Here is a 19,935-nt window from a genome sequence, read left to right as displayed (position 1 = left end):
AAGGCAAATCTTTACTTTTGTGGCTGTTCAATGAAATATGTAACAGCTATAAAAGTATGTGTGTAGTTGCTAATGTAGCTTGATTTATAAATTAAATCACATTTGTTTCAACAACAATCTTTGTGACCCTAAGTGCACTTACTGAGGTAAATTATTTGGTAGGAACACTGAATATGACTCATCTTTTTCAATCACTGTGGTCACAAGAGACAGACCTCTGAACCGCAAGAGAAGAGGTAGTATTACTGATTCTCACTGTTTCCGGCTCTCAGCGTCTTCACACCTCACAGGTCATGGTCTGGTCACAGCAGTCCCAGTTCAGGAGCTCCTTTCTCTGAAACCACAGCTGGATCTCCCTCTGTGCCCCCTCTGGTGAATCACTGGCATGAACTACATTCCTTTAAATAACCAACACACATAGTTGTTTTACTCCAAAACAGAAAAATCACATGCAAAAGCTTCACAAGATGCAATACCTGGAAAGTGCCATGAAGTTATTGTTTAATCCTGTAACTTACTGTAATGAGCTCAAATGACATCATGTTACCTGCTGACATGAAAGCTGAAATCTCCTCTGATTGTGCCTGCCTGGGCCTCCACTGGGTTAGTATGTCCCACCATCGTACGTGATGTCTGGACTACTTTGTGCCCTTCCCACACCTAAACAAAAATAAAACAACACATATATGCAACCACAAAAACAAGATATTCACATTTTATAGAGATTTGAAAAACATACCTTTCATGTCTGTCAACCTAATGCAAAGGTAGAAATAATTTAAAAAAGAAGCAGAAATAATGTAAAATACAGGAGTATCCCAAAAGGAGGCAGAAAGAGGAGTCCTCACCATGGCAACAACAGGCCCTGAGGTCATGTAATGCAGCAGCCTTGGATAGAAGGGCTTAGTCCTCAGTTCACAGTAGTGCTGAGACAGGAGATCATCAGACGCCTTCACAACAGAGACAGCTACAGTTAGAAATTAAACAGAGAACTTGTACATCACACAAACATCAACAAACCGATTGATTTCAGACTTCTTTACCTGCAACATTTTCAGGCCAACCAGCTTGAAGCCCCGCTGCTCAAACCGCTGAATTATTTGTCCCACAAGACGACGTTGAACTCCATCTGGCTTTACAGCAATAAGAGTCCGCTCCCTTACATCTGGAACACCTGGTGGGACAGCTACTTTATATACTGCTGCTGGGTAGCTTAATCTATAACAATCTATCATAATTTATTAGTTTTTTTATATTCAGTTATTAGTTCTGAATCTGCAACATAACTAAAGCTGACACATAAATGTAGTGGAGTTAAAAGTACAATATTTGCCTCCAAAATGTAGTAGAGTAGAAGTATAAAGTTGCATAAAATGTAATTAACCAAGTAAAACTGTACAATTACCTCAAAATTGTACTACAGTACTTGCGTAAATGTAGGCTATTAGTTTCATTCCACCACTGACTCTCACATTTGAAGAGGACAAATATTTACTCCCACATGCAGGGTACACACAATTTTTGCCTATTGGTCAGCAGGGACTCTCTAATCCTCTCTCTCTCTCGCGCGCGCGCACACACACACACACCGGATATTGTATGTATTTAGATTAGATAGTTAGTTGCGCACAGAATAGGCTAGGAGCTGCAACTAGGAGCTAATGAATAACTGCATGCGATCAATTACATACACACGTGACTCATCACGAGACGAACTCAATCTACGGGCATTTAACTTGCAGACTGACTGGAGTCTGTGCCAGTAGACTCCATCGACTCGTTAACGGAATGTATGGAAGTTTCCTCCTGAGAAAAAGGTTCGGGTGTCATACATGGTACTGTGCCTCGTCTATTACGCAGAATGCGCACAGGCTTTGGCACGATTACGCACACCGCAGGTCACCGATTCTCAAGCATCGCTGTTACCCTCATCATCATCACTATCTCCTGTGTCTCTAACCTATTTCCAGTTCATGACCCCATGAGTTTGGCAAGCGAATTTGATTTCGCAAACGCCCCCGTTAAGTTTGGAACAAATTGGCTGAACGTTGAGCCTCGGAGGTAAAGTCTCTTTGACTCGGTGCCAAGACTGTTGAAATTAAAATATATATTTGTCATCATCACATGCTCAAAAAAGAAGGGATTTCTGAAGTAACACGGTCAATTTCTGAATTAAATATAAGTCCCGAAAGAGTGCCATTTAGTTCTTCGTGAACAGCAATGTGTGTAAAAGAACACAAGAAATGTACAAAAGTAAAACCGACCGCCTTACTGACCAGTTGATTCAGTCACTTACTTGATTTGCTCCTGTGCCCAGCAGATCGGTGTCCACCCAGAAGCGCAGTGGGAAACCCAGCTGATAGACTTTTAGTGGTTTCTTGATTCCCTAAATAAAACTGTTGGAAACATTTCTTCAAAATGCACCTATGCAACATGACCATGTTTTGACGTGCGTTTGTCAGCCTGTAGAGAGGAAAGTAAACCCGCCTCAATCAAAACTCACGAGTCACCCCCGTCTGCCAACCTCCCCCTGATTGTCGATTAAAGTGGAACATCTTTAACTCCAGTGATGCCAGACGTGTGCGGGGTCTCTTTTTTCTGCAGAACTTTCTTTATTCCAGCATTTACCAATGATTCCAAAACACTTGTACAAGGTCTAATTCCATCCTTGGATTTAATTATAAACACACTGATCCTGCACTTCAATTTTTACCAATAAAGATTTGATAACATTATTAAAGTTTTACAGCATATTCAAACTTTTAAGGTTAACCACAATTTTATGTTGGTTGACTTGCAAGAAAGAAACAAAAAAGGTAAAAAGATGCCCCAGAAGCATTTTGACCCTCTTTTTTGCTCCTAAACTGATGGATCCTACACTTCCCATAATGCAACTCACTAGTGTCTTAAACACTCCAAGCTCCAAACATTGTAAAGCAGGTTAGGGTTATTGTTAGACTTGACAGCCGTAGAACACATACACCTTTTTTTCTTTTCTTTTTTTTTTTAAAAGGCTTTAAAAGTACCCAATAATAATAATCATGAAAAATAATGTCTTGAGGTGTAAAATTGGTGGAATGCCCTAAACCACAAATATGAAAATCTAGGGATTTCAAAACATTTCAGGTTAATCTTTGATGCATTTAGTCTGTAAAAGTTCAATCAGCACTAAATGGAAACCTAATATCTTACAATAATATTTATATTTGTTTTACATTAATTCAAGACATAACTAGTACATAATTAGCATAAACATTAGATTTTGAGCCAAAAACAAGATCTTATCAAATTGAGGGAGTCGAGCGATCAAATCCATTAGTTATGTTCAACTTGTAGGCTGTTCTGAGTCTCATGAACTTGCAGCCTGTATTCTAATATCCACCAATTGCATAGCTTTACTATGTAGGTTTACCTACCATCCTAACTGAACAAGCATTTGCCTTCAGTATTAAGACAGCAGCCAAGAAAAGCTTCAGAGCTGCTGAAAGCCCTGATCGACAGACACCAACGTTGAGCTTCAATCCTCACCGTGAGCTCAACCAAAAGAAAAGGTAACGCAACATGTGTTGGTGTAGTCGTTTCACCTCATCATTACTGTTAAGTTGTTTAATTACTCTTTCTATGCGGACGCTTCCTTTCTTCTGCATGCTGCGTCTTCACACAGCATTTGTCACGTTGATGCTTTGCATTCTGTCAAAAGCTTTAGCAATTCTCACAATTAAAATCGGCCCTGCATTATCCATTGGCTCTGTAAAGACCTGTGCATGTGTTCTTAAACAATTCAAGGCCTAAACAATTATTCAGCAGTTAAGTAGATGTATTTAACTTAAAAGGAATTTTAAAAAGATGCCATTGAAAAGTGTAAAGCATAACAGTGTAAACATACAGACAAGCCTATGAATCTCTCAATACAACCATTCTTACAAACCACTGCAAGAGTGAGTTTTACTAAAAAAAAAGCACTTTATTAATCAAGCAGGTTTTCACTTTTTCAGAATGGAATGATATGAAAGATCTTAAGTTGAGAGTCTGTCTCCTTTGGAGATGAAAAAAATTAAAAGGCAAAATGAATAAAAGCAGACATTTTAAAAACTCAAAATGAGTTGAAAGTGCTCAGTCCCAGCCCAGCTTGGTTGTGGACGTATGGGAAAGAAGGCCTGGCTCAGACTGCTCCAGGTCTGGGCAAAAGCCAACTGCAGACCAGGTTTACATTTCTTGCCAAATTATCATTGGCAACACATTAGGAGGGCGCTGCTTTAAAAAAATAACGTGCCAACCTTCTACAGTAGAGATCAAAGAGAAACATCAGCAGCATCCTCAACCTCCAACTACTCAACAATACGATGCGTGTTGTTCCTTCCTATTACTTTGAATAGACGGAGCAAAGCTGGATTGGAGTAGGAGTGTTGGGCAAAGTGGTCAGCACAGGCAGTCCTTGAAGATCATCGATGTGTGGAGTGGTTCCAGCAGTCGTTGTGCTATAGCTTGATGGTGCCAGTCGGCAGGCTACTATTACACAGTCTGTAGTAGCGAAGGTCATTCACCAGCCGCTGCACGCTTTGAGTGAATGAAGGCAAGTCCTTGAGAAAAAAAGAGAAAAGTTCAACAGTAATCAAAAGGCTAAACTTTTAAATACCACTGTAGTCTTGATTTGTTGTATTATTTCCATGCAGCATGTTGTGGAAAAATCAAAGCCGCCTTGCCACATCATATATAACAGTTAACTCTGTCTTTGTCTAATGCAACATACGTGCCAACAGCCTGCAAAATACATTGTCATGGTTGCCCATTAGGTAGAGAATAACTTACAAAATGCACAGGTCAATGCATATGTTAGCTTTGAAGCTGTGATTTCAGTATTATTCAGTTACGTGGGAAGAAAAACAATGTTAGTAAAACAATGTCATGCTTACCCGTTCAAGCTTGAAGTTGCGTGCGAGAACAGCTCGTTGGCTGGTGTCCACACCTTGGCAGCCATTGAGGAACTCTGGCATGAAGGCAGAGTAGAAGGCATCAAAGTCCACACAGGCCATGTTGTAAATAGCAAGGGTGATTTCCTCCTGAAGAAGGTCGTGACTTTTGTGGAGAAGGACCTGCAGCAGCACGTTGATGAAGTGGAAGAGCATCGAGGTCCGGAAAAGCTTCTAAAGCACAATAAAAACAAAGTGATGACAATGGAATCTATACATTGGTTATAAGCCCTCACTGAAGGTCTCGATCAATGACAATGTGTGAATGAGGGGCCACATGTCTTAATTACAGGCGTACAAGGACATATGAGAATATAATATATAATCCGAATGCCACTGTGTTCTCTGTCCTCCTGATTACTAACGAGATTATATCCGTCAAAACGAGATGCGATGGCCAACATAAAATAAAAGACAATTTTTACATCAAACAAGTTTTACTGCTAACAAATGTAGGCTAAATGTAAAACCTCATAAAAAAGGACATCTGATAATGAAAAATTGACCCTCGACAACAATCTGCAGACTGCTAATGAAGAATGAGTGAAATTCAGAATTTGCTAGTGAGTGAACAACTCCACTCACTGACCTGTTTAGCCTCTAAAAACAAAGATACTGACATAAAATCTCAACTTACTCTGTGATACAACTTGTGCTTGCTGTTGAGTAACTCCAAATAGAAGATATTCTGCTTGAAGATGTGGATGTCAGGCTGCAAGAAAGACTGTCCAAAAGCCTGGAAAAGACATTTCAGCACCAGTCAGGAAATCAAGTGGAGATAGATTTAACAATAACTTTATCCATTATCTGTAGCACAATTAGCTAATGTCATTCATTGTATATGGAAGCTTACACAAAAAGGTCAAATCGTAGATTTTCTTGTTCTATTAAAAAAGGTATGATGACTTTAGCCACATGCATAAACACACCTGCATAGCAGCTGTGAATTGGGCCTCATTTTCCATGGTCTCTTCAGCAGCTCCTCTTTGGACACTTGTTAACACTGACGTTTTAAAGAAGTACCTCCAGTTTTGGTGAAGTATTTGGTATAGCAACTCAAACATCTCCGCCTTGACGTCTGGGGAAGACCTCTATCAAAGACAAGAGAAGACAAGAGTGTCTTGATTCCACAGACCAAATAATAATTAGATTTTTTTTTTTTTATATTGGTTTTCCACATTGTTCCTATTTAACTGTAGGTACATTTTTGTATGACTTCCGAAAGATTTCCACACGCTAAGTTTAGGTGCTAGCAGGCTAATCAATGCAGAAGCAAACAAAATCAAAGTCCAGAATAAATATTAACACAGGACAGGTGAACACCAACTGACCTCTGCCACAACTGGGTAAACCTGCTCCATGCACAGAGAGAGGATGCTGGGTAGGAAGGGCTTGAAAGCTTGACCAGGCTCTTGCACCACCACCTGCAGGATTTTCAGGAACTTCTGTACCACTCTACACCCTGCACTGCCCTCTTGCAAAATACTGGCTGCCAGCTGTTCCCTGGAGCACATACAAGTGACATTACATGAATTAGTGTTGAGAGTGATACCAGCATTTTCAGTGTTTGCCCCATGTCATTTGAAACTTTATCCATCTAGACAGGGTATAATACTACTGGGACTACAACTAGTAAAAATCCCTATTGTTATTTTTTTTTACCTGGTGAACATGCTGAGGAAAGTGTGAATAATCTGTCCTGTAAAGGCAACACCCATCTGGACTCGCAACGCCTGAAACAGCGTCAAGAAGAAGGCCAACATCTCGTCTGTCACATCTGTGAAAGAGAAGTGACAATAAACAAAGCTAGCCAGTGAGACAACCTTTTGTGACGAAGTTTGTTGAAATCTGAACAGAGTATGGTTTTGCACTGAACTTGAGACATAGGACTCTTCTTAAGAGGACCTCCTAATATTTTCTTTTACGTGAACAATAGGATTTAAAATTAAGAAGAGTCAAGAATTAAAAAGTAAGCGTTGACATTTGTGTGCATTGCTGCTTGCTGTGCTGATGAAAGCCAGGTCTATAGTAAGGTAGTCTGGCGCAACCAAGTACTTTGCCAGAATAAAGCCTGACATCAGGCTTTGCCCCTCCCCTTCTGCTTTGTGTGTTACTGTTCTCAAAATCCCTTCTGTGGATGAGAGAGACACAGACCTGGCTGCTGAATAAACACTGGGAAAAGGCTGAGGGACACTTGGACAGATTCCTGAAGACTCTGGTAACAGATCTGACGCGATTTGGTGGATTCCCCAGAAATGCTGTCCACTACGTCTCTAAGCACAGGCAGGGTCTGCTGTATCACCGCTTTCACTGGAGTAGAAAAAATATATTCAGAGAACACAATTACAGCAGGATAAAGAATGAAAAGATGTGAAAAAGGCTAGCAGTACAATTTAAAAAACAGACCAACAGTAACAAAACAAAGAGAAAGAAATACTGACTGTTATTCAGATCGGTTTGCCGTGGAGTAATGTTTACTGTCCCTCTTATTCCCTTATATTCACGAGCGAGTGCCGCCAGTAGGCTGGCATGGTTGCTGGAGCGGGTTTGCCACTGCTGCTCACTCTCTGGTAAATTCGGCCACGGCAGTAGCAGCATGTTGGACAAAGCCCTACACACCAACATGTGAGCCTGTATGCATAAAATAGAAGTTGCCAGTCAGCCATCTTATAAACTATGGAAGTCCTATGAAGGTACACATACTTTGCTACTTCTCAAAACTTACTGTATGTATGTATGTATGTATGTATGTATGTATATATATATATATATATATATATATATATAAAAAATAATCAAGTCGGAACATATTCTATGCAAAACAAAAAACATGTACCTCTTGGGGAAGTCTGCGGGTCTGATTCTCTGCAGTAATGAGGTTGAAGATGTTCCGAACAGCTGGCAAAGTGACCAAGAACACAGGCCTCACTGTAGAGGTGATGGAAACCATCAGATGACATGCTGAGAGCAGCAACTTTTCAGGTACCTGAAAATAAAGACAGAAAAAGTGTTGAAAGGAAAACCATTTGGTAACATCACTCTCCATTCCGTTTCTCTTTTCACTATCTCTGCCCAACCTTAAACATCATGCATGCATTTTTCTGTATAAATCATATTTAATGAGTATAAGGCAAGATACCTTTGCTGTGATGAGTGGGCTACTGGCATCTATTGTCGATGTAATGAGGTTCATGAACTGGCTCTGGTTTTGACTGTGGACCTCACTGTAGAACTGTGCAAGCCAATGAGAGTAGGCTTGCAAAGCAGCAAGAGCCTGTGCGTGTCTGTAATAAACAATACCAGACACACACACACACACACACACTGATGAACTCAATAAAACAGCAGACCTGCATGTCACGCACTAGCAACAAACTGTGTATCCAAAAACACCTAAATCAGTGTAAATTACGTTATATCACACACAGACTTCTGCTGTAGATTAGTGTTACGTTTACAGCATCGCGGCTCGGAACCGTAACGTTAGTTGGGACAGACCCCTTGTTTCTTTAGGCTAACTATATTAGCTTTAGCCTGGCTCGTAGCAGCTTTCTGCGGTGAAAAATGGCCAGGAGATGGCGGGATTACGTTGCATTAATAAGGTGATTTAGTTCGTCTTTGCAGCGTAAATAAAACAAAACACTGGGCCTTTCTCATTTCCTAAATTTGTCCGTCCTCGATGCTCCGGCTTGTGACCCGGATACCGTTCTCAGAGAGAGAGAGAGAATATCCGCAGCGCCGTGGTTAATCTAATGTTACGGAAAGCTTATTCAGATAAAGAGCCGATCCACGCAGATAGAGTGCGTTTTGTGTGTATATAATATATGCCTAGCCTTTATATTTGTACAGTTCTATTCATACAAACATTTGTAGTGTTTTACACTAAATATATAGCCATACTGTGTATGGATCGATCGATAGATAGATCAACGTCCTGCGATGTGACTATCGTGCATGCGCACATCACGATGTAGACGATGAAACGAAAAAAAATCTTGCAGCCCTAGTTAAAATGAATCAAAGATTTATCTGGAGCTTCATTATGTAAACTAGTAGCTCTGATAGCTATAAAGAAGAGGTAATTAAGCTATAAAGAAGAGGTAACTATACCAAAACAAACAGCCAGGGCTGCTATTCAATTGGCTTTTGTTGATGCTGGGAAACACGGCTGTTAAGTGTATAAAATCCCACAAACTCTGCTCACACACTCAGTTCCCTTATTATTTGTGTGACTCTGCCAAAAGCATTTGATAACAGAACAGTGTAGTCTTGTCATTTGTAACTGAGACTTGAAACAGTTGTTCTCATATACAAATAGTGTGACACCCATGTTAGGGTTGAGTTTTGCTTTAAACATGCGATACTCACACGTCAATGAGGTCTGGCTTGAGCACAGAAGGCACAGCGGTCTCCAGGTCATAAAGGCTGGTCTGAGAGCCGTAGCAAGTCACTTCAACCAACCTTGAGAAACAATGTTCACATGGTTAGTGATATTTTGCTCTTTGAATGGAGCAACAGTCAACAGAAATTCAACCACCACCAATTATTATTAGTAAGTGCACACCATTTTAACACTAAACTATTTAAATAGAACACCAAAACAGAAACCAACCGACTTAAGAGCGAGTTGAGATTCAGTCAACATTTATTGTGTACTATTAGAAACATCTTGAAACATAAAAATAATCTCATGATGTAGGCACAGAAATCACTTTTTAACGTTTTGGACGAATATTAGAGCACTGACCTCTCCACCACTACCAGGGCATCATTGAAACGTGCAGCAAAAACTTCCCCAATGAAATGTTCAGCCAAGCGTCCGACAGCTTGAAGTAGAGAGCTGAGGTCCCTGAGAGAACAGTGAAGTCGACGGCAATCATTCTCTGCAGAGATATTAAGCCTCCGATCTGAAAAAAGGACAGCATGATAGGTCATCACAACATGTTACTATATATTAAATTAGCATCACTCAATGTGAATGTACCTCAAAAAACAAATTCTTACTTGTGCCGTTGGTGACAATAAACTGCTGCAAACCCAGGTATACGTCCAAATTATCTTGGAGGACTGGAAACTGGAGAGAAAAGATGAATAAGGAGGAGGTCACTGACTGGGATATATCACCATACATTTCTTGACATGTAATAATATACATCCATAGCCATGTGAAAATAATTCAGTTTCGTTGGAATATTTTTAATTTTCTTTTTAATGTATGCTATATACATACAAACACGCAACTTCACACGCACAATCAAAAGACACACAAGAAGACGAATGCAGTGTCGTAACCTCAGAACCCAAGACAATCTTTTGGAGGAACTGGTTCAAAACAGGAACCAATTCATGGAATCATATTTAACAGAATTCAATTTCAGTATGATAGCACATTGACTAGATACAGCATTTTACTAAACATTGCAATATGCCTGATTTGTGTTCTAGTCTGACAGGTTGTTTAAAGCTAAACTAAACCAAGACTAACATTACCACCAAAAGACAAACCGTTACCTCAACTAATACCTAAAAAAGGGGTTTTGATTGTGTTACATTCTTATAAAATGTTGTGATGTATTAGTGCTGTGCTAGGGAATCTGAACTGTCTCTTGTAGTCAAAGTGAAACACATAATTCTCATATGTCAAATGTGTACGTAACTTCTGTAAAATGTCATTCCAATTCTGCCGTAGCACTGTTAAAGTTCACTGTTAATGCTATATTCAGATTTAAGAAATCATTTAAGCTGAGTAAAAAGCAATGTTAAGATTTTTACTATTGGTTAATAAACATTTTAACTGAAATTTGACCTTCACCTTGTACATAAACATTAACTAGTAACATAGCATGAATTATTAAGTATAATTGTTGTGGGTACTTGCAGTTAAATATAAACATACGTTACAATCATTTTGATAAGTGGTTAAACTATTGACTACATTAATATGTTTGAGGTGACCTGATGCACAATTTGAATGCACACATTGCAGCCAATCAAGGCCAACTGGTCTAGTATAATCTTCCCAAGTCAGTATTACTTTAATGCACAATGTTTAGTGTTGTAAAGTTCTAGGGACTCTTGCAGCCACCAAACACATTAAGAACCCAGCAAGTACTATTACACGTCACTGTTGAAGAAAATCTACTCCTGCAGCTAATTTGCACCAGCTGGAATTTTAAAATGGTAATACTGAAGTCCACTTAAAGATGCATTAAAACCTTACAAAATGTCAAGGGTACACCAACTATGATCTCTTACCAAAGTAGAGAATGCATGGGATGGGAGCAGCTCCATCACCTTGGCTACCACCTCCAGACTCTGACGCAGGTACCTTTGCCACTCAGTCTGTTGCTATAGTTACCAAATGAAGGAGAATATTCAGACTTTGAAGTAGGCCTTTGTAATGTGTGCCTATCTTAAAGGGGTTAATATGCGAATAATATAATAAACTTTTATTATAGCATTTTTGTACAGATACACAGGACATGCAGTTTTAGGTTTAAAAAAAAAAAAAAAAAAAAAAGGTGCAACTGACTGTGAAATTCAGGTAAATTGTTCTTACATCATCATCCAGAGTCTCATCATCCAGCTCTTCTAACTGGGCCTGATTGTATCTGAACTGTATGCGATTCAGAACTTCCCTCAATAGCAGAACTAAGGCATCTTTGTACCTATTCAACCATACAAAAATATATTAAGCAAACAAAAGCAACAACAAATGAATAACAATACATCAGGCATTTTATACATTTGATTGCCTGTGTTTTATAAGGTTGCATTCATTCCAAGAGTAAAAGGGATAAGTACATTTTTGAGCAACTTACCTATTTAGAACACTTTCTCTGTCAGCGAGTCTGCTTTTGATTTTGGTTGTTAGAAAATCCAAAAAGATACTCCATATATCCAAACAGGCAAAGTAGCCTTCATGGGTAGGCTGTTAAACCAAAGAGAAACAGGTTTTGTAAGCAGTCAGTACTCATACTTTGAAGGAAACCTGTAGAATTCAAATCCTGTGCTGTACTGCATATGCAAATGACTGCTTGACACAATTCTCATTACCTGGTTGAAGGTGAACTTGAAAAGCAGGCCAAGAAACTCTACAATTGGAAACTGAGGACTGGACTCAATCCGCCTCAAGTGAACACTGACAAACAGGCGCAGAAAATCAGTGAACTTTTCCAAGTAACTGCAAGATGAAAGAGAAAACATTAACCAAACAAAACAGAAAGTTAACAAACATCTTGTAAGTTACCTTATATAGCCAATGCTTGACAATAATAATAATAATAATTCTTAATCCAAGACTGGGGACCCAAAATTGTCAGAGAATGTTTCCCAGCCCTAATATCCATCTTGACAACGGACAGTGACAATGCGGGTCGTGTATCTATCTACATATACTACAAGACCACTCATAAAATATCAAACTTGTTTGATAATGGCCACAAATGAGGTGATGAAATTAAGTTAAATGACTTATGTATGGGACAGCCAACATATATGTATAAAATCTAACGGGACCATAGAGACATAAGATCAATCTCAGCTACTGTCAAGTCAACTGAAAAAGAAAACAAAGTGTTTAAAAGTTACAAGTTTTAAAGTTACGTATAATGGCGCAGTTTTAAACATAGGTAGAAAGAATATGATCATGTGACGGAGCTGTGCTACATGGCTGTATAGAGCTAGTGTAGAGAGCAGCAGTGATGAAAACAAAGGCATTTTTGAGAGATTCTAAGAAATACCACAATGCACCTTCTGACTGCAAATTAGCTTTGAGTACAAGAAAAGTAAATATGACCAGCTGCATATCTCATGGTGAAGTTGTCATGGTAGAATACACTCTAGTCTGCAAACACCGACATATGCACAAATATTGGTGTCAACTAATAGACTGAGCCAAACCTCTCATCAAGTTCCTGTAGGCGGCTCTTGACAGTATGGGCGTTATTCTCTCGTGTCAGCTTCTGCAGGAGAAAGAAGGTCTGCTGGAACATGCGCAGCAGGTACTCCTCAAAATCCATTGGCACACAGTTCTTTGACACAAGCTCGTTGACACAGGTCATGGCGAGTACACCAAGCCGGGCACGATCCACCTTGTTGCCCTCACTCTGTTGTCCATTTCGCCCTCCTCCATTCGATGTTGGTAGCATTGTCCCAGGATTTAGCTGACCATTAGAGGAGGAGGAGTTTGAGGAAATGAAGCATCCTGTCTTGGCCTTTGTCCGAAGATCACAACCAAAACGTGCAAAATGGAAAATGGATGCCAGCAGGGTGGGTGTGATGCTTGTGGACAGAGGGATCCAGCTGAACAGGTGAGCCAAACACTCCAAAACGAGACAGCAGAGCTGCTGACTCTCATTGTCCAATGCTGCCATGGGCTGGCAAAGCAGCTTTGAGTACTGGCTGCCCTGAAACAAACTGCCCAGCAATTCCACTGATTGAAGAAACAAAAAAAAACAATCTTGTTAACACACAACAACAAACCGAAATACAAACAAGCAACAACTATTCCATGATTCTCACCACATTACTAGCAAGTCTTTGCAGTTTTATGTAACTAAAGGACAATCCACTCACCACTTTCCCTTGAGGTGGGTGAGGGAGGCGGGGTGGAAGCTATGACACTGTGCTTGTCCCAATAGGTCTCAAGAATATCTGCAAAACAAGAAATGACAATAACCTAATTATCTACATAAACTGAAGGTTAGCCTTCAAAACATTTGCTTTGACAGGCAGCTGGACTAAAATGTTGAGCAGATGTTATCTTAAGTCCCATTTGGGCATCAAAAACCACATGGAAACTGAATTGTACAAGTCAGATTTAAACCTCATAAGCTGGTTGTACCATAGGTGGTTTTATATCCAATTCAAATTGCAATTCTCTAGATGTGGCTCAGTCTAAAAAAAAAAAATTATTGGATTTCAGACATCCCTTAAATGCGACACTTAACACTGACTTTGCATAGAGGGAACACTGTTAACTGACTCATTTTATATACAACCATGTGCATGCATCAACCAGTAGGTCTGCCCCATAACTAGATAGTGCTATAGATTAAACAGTAAGATCACACGTCTCTTTGCTGTTTCTTGCCCAACATGTTCTTTTGTTTCTATACTGAACTACTGACCTACCAGCAATTGGGACTGGGACACAAATGAGAAATCTATTTACATTCAGAAATCAAGTTGCACAAAGGTGGTATTAAAAGGTTGTTCTCACCTGTCAACAGTCCAAGCACTGTCGGTACCTGCTCCAGCAGCAGTTTACGCAGCTCATCTTTCCTGGCGACACTCAGGTCTTCTCGAGGACACGCAAGTTCCTCTGATGTGGTTTTTAACATCATCAAGCCCAATGGAGCCAGAGCTGGGGACTGGATCAACTGCAGTTCAAAAACAGATTGACAAACAAAAGCTCTATCAATAAAAGATAAAGATTACTGCATTTTGCACACTTACACCACAAAAGGGGAGATGTGTGTTTAAATGCAAAGTGTGTTAACTACTTGTACTTTACTTTAACATTACATTGTATCTATGTATACACTAGTCATGTCCTACCAGCTGCAATTCTACTCTTAGGCTGCGTTTAGAACAAGGTTATTATAGTTTAGTTTTTTTTTTCGTTTAGTTTTTTTTTTTTTGAAAATGCTTAGTTTTTATTAGTTTTGGTGTTAGTTTTAGTCTTTTTTGTAATATGGGTTATTTGTCAGGGCCAAGATTCAAAAAGGTCAGAAAAAGTATTGTGTAATAACAACAAAAACATCATACAATTTTAGAAGTGTGTATTCACAATGTATTCAACAATAACACCGGTACATAAATGTACATATGGTCATAAATATGTAAACCATCTACACAAGACGCCGCCGCCGCTAGTGCAAAATGTATAAGTGACATGTGCCAGGAAAAAAAAAAACTTAATAGCCAATAGACATACGTGAACAGGTGTTTTGAACTTTGGTTCAAGTAAAGTGGCGAACTTTTTGAAGTCAATCGACTCACACAGTTGTGGAGACATTCCATAATCAATACACATATTAACCCACACTTCCTCCCGCTTGTGGTGTACCTGCCTATGTACTAACCAGCAGCTATCGGGTCGCCGGTGAAAGCCCTCCTGTAGCGCTCTCTGTTCTACGGTTGCCTCCGTCATGCTGCCTGGCCCTGTACCCATACATCCATGCCCTGTAACGTTACCGGGGTTAGCTTCTGTTTCGGGGGAGGGGGGCTTGGCGTTCTCCTTTAACTTGTTACGGTAAGCTAGGTTAGCCTCCTTGTGCGCGCTTCTCAAATGTACTTTCAAATTCGTGGGATTTTTCCCCTTTAATAAATTGTCCACATATTTTACCACCTTCCATTGCAAGGCACTTGCTTTTATCTGACACACATAAGTCCTAATGAAATAGCTTTTTCAGACTTTTGGTACCGCCATGACGCCATGGACTATGCTGTGTTCAATTTGCCATTGAACGTCGGAATTTCTGGGTTCCCAGTCGGAAACTGTATATATGTCTATGGACGGAAATGACAACTCTGAAAGATATATTTGCTCTATGAAAGACATTGACAAAGACGTATTTTAGTTAGTTTTGCAAACCGACAATACAGTTTGTTAGTTATCATTTTTTCCTTTCTTTTTTTAATGCTTTGTTTTTTTTATTTATTTCTTTCAGTTAACGACAATGTTTTTTCCCCACCTAGTTTTCGTTATTTCGTTCGTTTACGATTATAATCTTGGTTCAGACAAGGAAACGGTGATCCGGCGATTTTCCGCAGGGTTGTGCAGTGGGGGAAGTGTCACTGAAGCCGCCCATTTGTGTTAAATCATGTTGTGTTCTTAACCCCACCAATGTAGCACAAGTAGACTTTATATTTCACAGTTACTGTTTTCCGTCAGACTGTTTATAGATCTTAACGTTTCCCACTGCTTGAAGGCAGCTTAATTTCACGGAGAAAGAGAAGAGACAAGCGAACGGATTGACTATGCTTTGTTCATTCAGCTTTTACACAAACTCCTGGGCAGTTCAGTGCTTGCGTTTCGTGTTTTAAAACTTTCTTGTGGCAGCGCTAGAGGCAGTGATGTTTCCTGTTTACTCTACGGGACTCTCACACCGACAAGTTTGATCACCGTTTACAGGATTGGCCACCGCAGCGTGACTTAGGGTTGCGATTCTACAAAGGTTGAGTCGGTCTCAACTGTTAACCGCAGGCCCGCTGGTTTTGTAGATGATCTGTAATCGGAACGTATTTAGTCTACTAAACGTCACTATTAGCCACACAACATGTATTCTGTTAACAAATAAGCAATTAAAATATCTCCAATTCAAAAACAATAAAAAGTTTCCATAAAACGTCATAGTGTTGGGTCAATTCTGAACCAATCAGCTGTTAGATCAGCGTTTCCCATCATGCCCTGGGTCTTGCAATCAGTGGAGAGTAATTGCGGCGCCTGGCTCTTAAAACTGCAGCCGCCTTGATCTCGTGAGGTTATTGTTGTCCATGTGTGCATGACGTCAAGAGCAAGTCGGGATCAAGTCGAACATAAATCTTACCGGCATGCATTGGGCGGCGATCACCGGTGATCGATTCTGCGCAGGCCTGGCTCATCTCGAACGTGCCTAATTGTAACTTCTGTCTTTGTCAGCTTTTGTTGACTATTTAAGAACAAGCATTAACGTCAACCAGCACCCAGTTACTGATGACTGAAACTTACACTAAACCTTAGCAGAAACAACATAAGCAGGGCTTACCTGAAGGGTGCTTGTAAAGAAATCATGGTAGAACATTGGCCAGTCCTGGCGACCAATGTCGACAATAACTTTGCACAGTTTGTTACGGATGAAATAGGGCACCGATTTGTGTTGAGCAAGTAGGAGTTTGGGCAGACAGCTGCGAATCTCCATCTTGTCTTGTGAAGCAACTCCGATCCACATCTTGTTTACCAGGTTCTTAAAGTAAAAGGGAACAATCAGCTATCAAAGCTGTGTCTAAAGGAGACTATAAATTATACAGACACATATTTTGTAACAGTTTTCAATAATCTGTGCAATCAATAATTCATTTGAGTGAAGATTTATTTAGCAAGATTTTTTTTAACAAAATAATGCCCACTAAAACACATTTTTACTGACATCTTTCACTACAAATATTAATGAAACAAATCATTGAAATGCAAATGAAACACCTAAACATAAGCATACATATCTCAGCTATGCATCAAAGAAGGTAGAAGTATGTCATTAGGGGTCACAGGATGTTCAGCCTTTTATCCCATGCAAAATGTATTACACATATAGCTTACTTGTTTTGCGGAATTAAAGAAATGAGGAAACAGGAACAGCGTGAAACAAATTCTCTTCTCAGTACCTATAAATAATAGTTTTCTCTGTGTACTGTCTTATTTTCAAAGCACAAAAAGGTAAAGATGGACCCTAGACAGTACTAGGAACTGAAAATATGCATCTCCCACCAGCAGGACTTACTTCAAAAACTGTGAGGCTGTACATCATTACATACTCATTCCGAGTATTGGAGAGAAAGAACAAGCAGTGGCGCCACGCTCCAGTCTGCTGTGCAAAGTTATTCAGCAGCTCTTCTGCAGAAAAAAAGGAAGTAGGTATGATCTCTAACAGAGGTACATGACAATGAAGTACTTGACTTGCAGACACACTAAAAGTAATGCGTCACAACACAGGAAGTGGGTTTTAAAAACTTATAATACAAAGAATATATTTCAGGTCACAACACTCTACAGTGACAACTACACCTACACTACAGTATACTGACTTGCTAAGCCAAATATGTGTCAACTGTTAAAAGAATTTGGGAAAGAGTATCACATAGGGATAAACCTTTACTGTTTTATCAAAGAACAAGAAGAGATCCACAAAGAGATCTACTTCACCTTGACTAAAACGTAACTACAAATTGTAAGTTAATGCAATATTAAACTGAACATGGGGGGGAAGTTGCCAAAGTTTTTTAGACTAAATTACATATATTCCCTTTTCATTGTTTTAGAGATAAGTCCTATATTGTTTCCATTACAACCCTGGGTTAGTGGGAAACACACCCCTGAAAATACCTGTGGACCATGCCCTTGCTTCTAAAGCGTAGCAGTAGGTTTAAAAAGGTCACACTTACCTATTTCTCTCTTCCGCTCATTGGTTGTGCAGCTGTGAAAGAACTCAGTCATAAGGCTCTCCAGTGCACGCAGTGATCCCTCCTCTGAAGCCTAGTGGATATAAAAAAAAAAGGTAAAGTTAAGTACAAAACACACATTTAGACTATTTATTTGAAAATATGCATAATCCAAAGCACAAAATGCTGCATTTGTGTCATAATCATCTAATCATTAGCGTGACCAAAATGACCAGTGTCTGTCCGTTTTACAGATACAATTCAGTGGTGTGCTTGTCATGCAGAAAGTTAAACATGCACAGCAGATGCTTAACTGAAGAACTGTAGGCTGATTTACAGAGGAGAGTTTGTGTGTGTGTTAGTGCTTTACATTTTGGCATAATTTCATGAAAATATAGTTCACACAGCTTGGCAATTCTACCGTTCACACTTGCATGTGGCTTGCTTATATAGTTTATCATTAAAGATTGCATGAGAATCCCAGTCTTGGTCATTCTGTAATTTAAAAACAACTGCGTTATATCAATAGTAGGCTAGTACCACGCTTTGGTAGGTGGAGGATGTTGGGCCCTGCCTAGGACCTATGCCTAGCACTAATGAGATAGCAAATTTAGATTGTTTAGAGCAGCTCCTGCGACAGGCAGGTTTGAATTCCTCAAATAAGCCACAACTTGCCAAGGCTCAACACTACTCGCAGCAAATATTCGGTTTTGCAAGATGGGCGTCTTGTAACGTTACCGTGACATGGCTTAACGAACTGTCACATCCCGTGAAATACCTGGCCTCTCACAAACCGTTATATGGATTAACAGACATGGAAGACCGTAATACACACAATCATACACGATTAACTGTATGTGAAGAAAGTTTAATACATTATTAACATAACTTTGGGTCTTCCAGTTCAAAAATACGAATCAAAATCGTATGCCTCCAAGTTAGCTATTAGCAAATAAGACAGGAAGACAACGTGAATAACTAGGTAAATAATATGCGTTTAATTATACTTACCATGTTTAGCTGGCTCAGATGCTTTCTTCAGTTTACTTGTTCTCGAATTAATTTCACTAATAAGCCAACATTAGCTCTCTAGCTAGCAAATTCTGTAGCTAACGTTAGCTTAGGTGTTGCTGGCTAACGTAACCGCAGAGGGGGCTCATCATGGTCTGCTCGCCTGCTTAGGTCGATACACAAAACTAGCTAGCAAAGGTTGGCGTCGTTGACTGTGCTTACAATATCAAACGTTAAACACACAGCAAAATGTTACCTTGCTCGAATAAAACGTGTTTTCGCTTACCAAGCATAGCTAAAGGCTTAAGATTAAATCAGCTATCTCGAATTGATGAGTTAGCTAGCTGCATCATCGTGTAATTTCCATTTACCGTCAGGTTAAATATAGAAATATTTTCTGTGGCAAATCTAACGTTAACACTGGCTGCAGCACCGGAAAAATGTGCAACGTTAATTGGCTTTCTATGTCAAGCGGTTCGAAGCTGAGTTACCCAGCTGCTAACGTTGCAGCGGACGGCTAACTCGCTAGCTTTTCTAGAAGCATTCTGTCAAACCTAGACATGCTTCTACGGTTGTTGGTCGCGACAACTTGCCTTTACCGTTTGTAATTTTAAAGCGGGTGAATATGCACACTTAAGTTATACATCTGACGCATTTGTAATAACACTAAATATATAATACTATCGGCGCTTGTTCCTGTTATTCCCCTTCTCAATGCTGAGGGCGGCTCAAGAATACAACAAGCTTCTGGTTACACGGTTTGCTTCTCAACTTCCTCTTTTGCTGCAAAAATCAACCAAACCAATCAGCT

General features: G+C 39.7%; 2 protein-coding genes across 2 annotated transcripts; both read right to left on the bottom strand.

Moving 5' to 3' along the window:
• Positions 1-49: 49 nt before the first annotated feature.
• On the bottom strand, positions 50-3,843 carry nme4 (NME/NM23 nucleoside diphosphate kinase 4). The gene is made up of 5 exons (XM_078270062.1): positions 2,297-3,843; positions 1,044-1,174; positions 849-950; positions 548-660; positions 50-398 (listed from the first exon to the last, which is right to left on the bottom strand). The coding sequence occupies exons 1-5, from the start codon at positions 2,439-2,441 to the stop codon at positions 278-280; spliced, it is 612 nt and encodes a 203-aa protein (XP_078126188.1). The 5' UTR covers positions 2,442-3,843; the 3' UTR covers positions 50-277.
• Positions 3,844-3,939: 96 nt separating this feature from the next.
• Positions 3,940-19,891, bottom strand: xpo6 (exportin 6). The gene is made up of 24 exons (XM_078270058.1): positions 19,125-19,891; positions 18,117-18,207; positions 17,456-17,568; positions 16,724-16,921; positions 14,194-14,353; positions 13,548-13,625; positions 12,873-13,404; positions 12,027-12,153; positions 11,792-11,901; positions 11,530-11,638; positions 11,226-11,318; positions 9,975-10,044; positions 9,718-9,877; positions 9,339-9,431; positions 8,110-8,254; positions 7,807-7,956; positions 7,412-7,601; positions 7,125-7,280; positions 6,633-6,747; positions 6,302-6,473; positions 5,900-6,061; positions 5,608-5,706; positions 4,914-5,144; positions 3,940-4,580 (listed from the first exon to the last, which is right to left on the bottom strand). Exons 1-24 carry the CDS (start codon positions 19,125-19,127, stop codon positions 4,479-4,481), a joined length of 3,459 nt encoding a protein of 1,152 aa, XP_078126184.1. The 5' UTR covers positions 19,128-19,891; the 3' UTR covers positions 3,940-4,478.
• Between the last annotated feature and the right edge of the window lie 44 nt (positions 19,892-19,935).

This window comes from Sander vitreus, chromosome 15 (assembly GCF_031162955.1).
Source record: "Sander vitreus isolate 19-12246 chromosome 15, sanVit1, whole genome shotgun sequence".
Lineage (NCBI taxonomy): Eukaryota > Metazoa > Chordata > Actinopteri > Perciformes > Percidae > Sander > Sander vitreus.
The sequence above is the reverse complement of the archived record's forward strand: the minus strand, read 5'-3'. Positions and strand labels throughout refer to the sequence as shown.

Excerpts from the sequence above, each read along its gene's own strand:
- xpo6 (XM_078270058.1), bottom strand. Across the intron at positions 17,569-18,116 it reads TGAGCGGAAGAGAGAAATAG|AAGAGCTGCTGAATAACTTT; the intron begins GTAAGTGTGACC and ends TTTTTTCTGCAG. Across the intron at positions 8,255-9,338 it reads AAGCCAGACCTCATTGACGT|ACACGCACAGGCTCTTGCTG; the intron begins GTGAGTATCGCA and ends TGTTTATTACAG.
- nme4 (XM_078270062.1), bottom strand. The coding sequence starts at position 2,441 with ATGGTCATGTTGCATAGGTGCATTTTGAAGAAATGTTTCCAACAGTTT. Across the intron at positions 1,175-2,296 it reads TGGGCACAGGAGCAAATCAA|GTGTTCCAGATGTAAGGGAG; the intron begins GTAAGTGACTGA and ends CTGTCCCACCAG. Across the intron at positions 661-848 it reads CAGGGCCTGTTGTTGCCATG|GTGTGGGAAGGGCACAAAGT; the intron begins GTGAGGACTCCT and ends ATTTTTGTTTAG.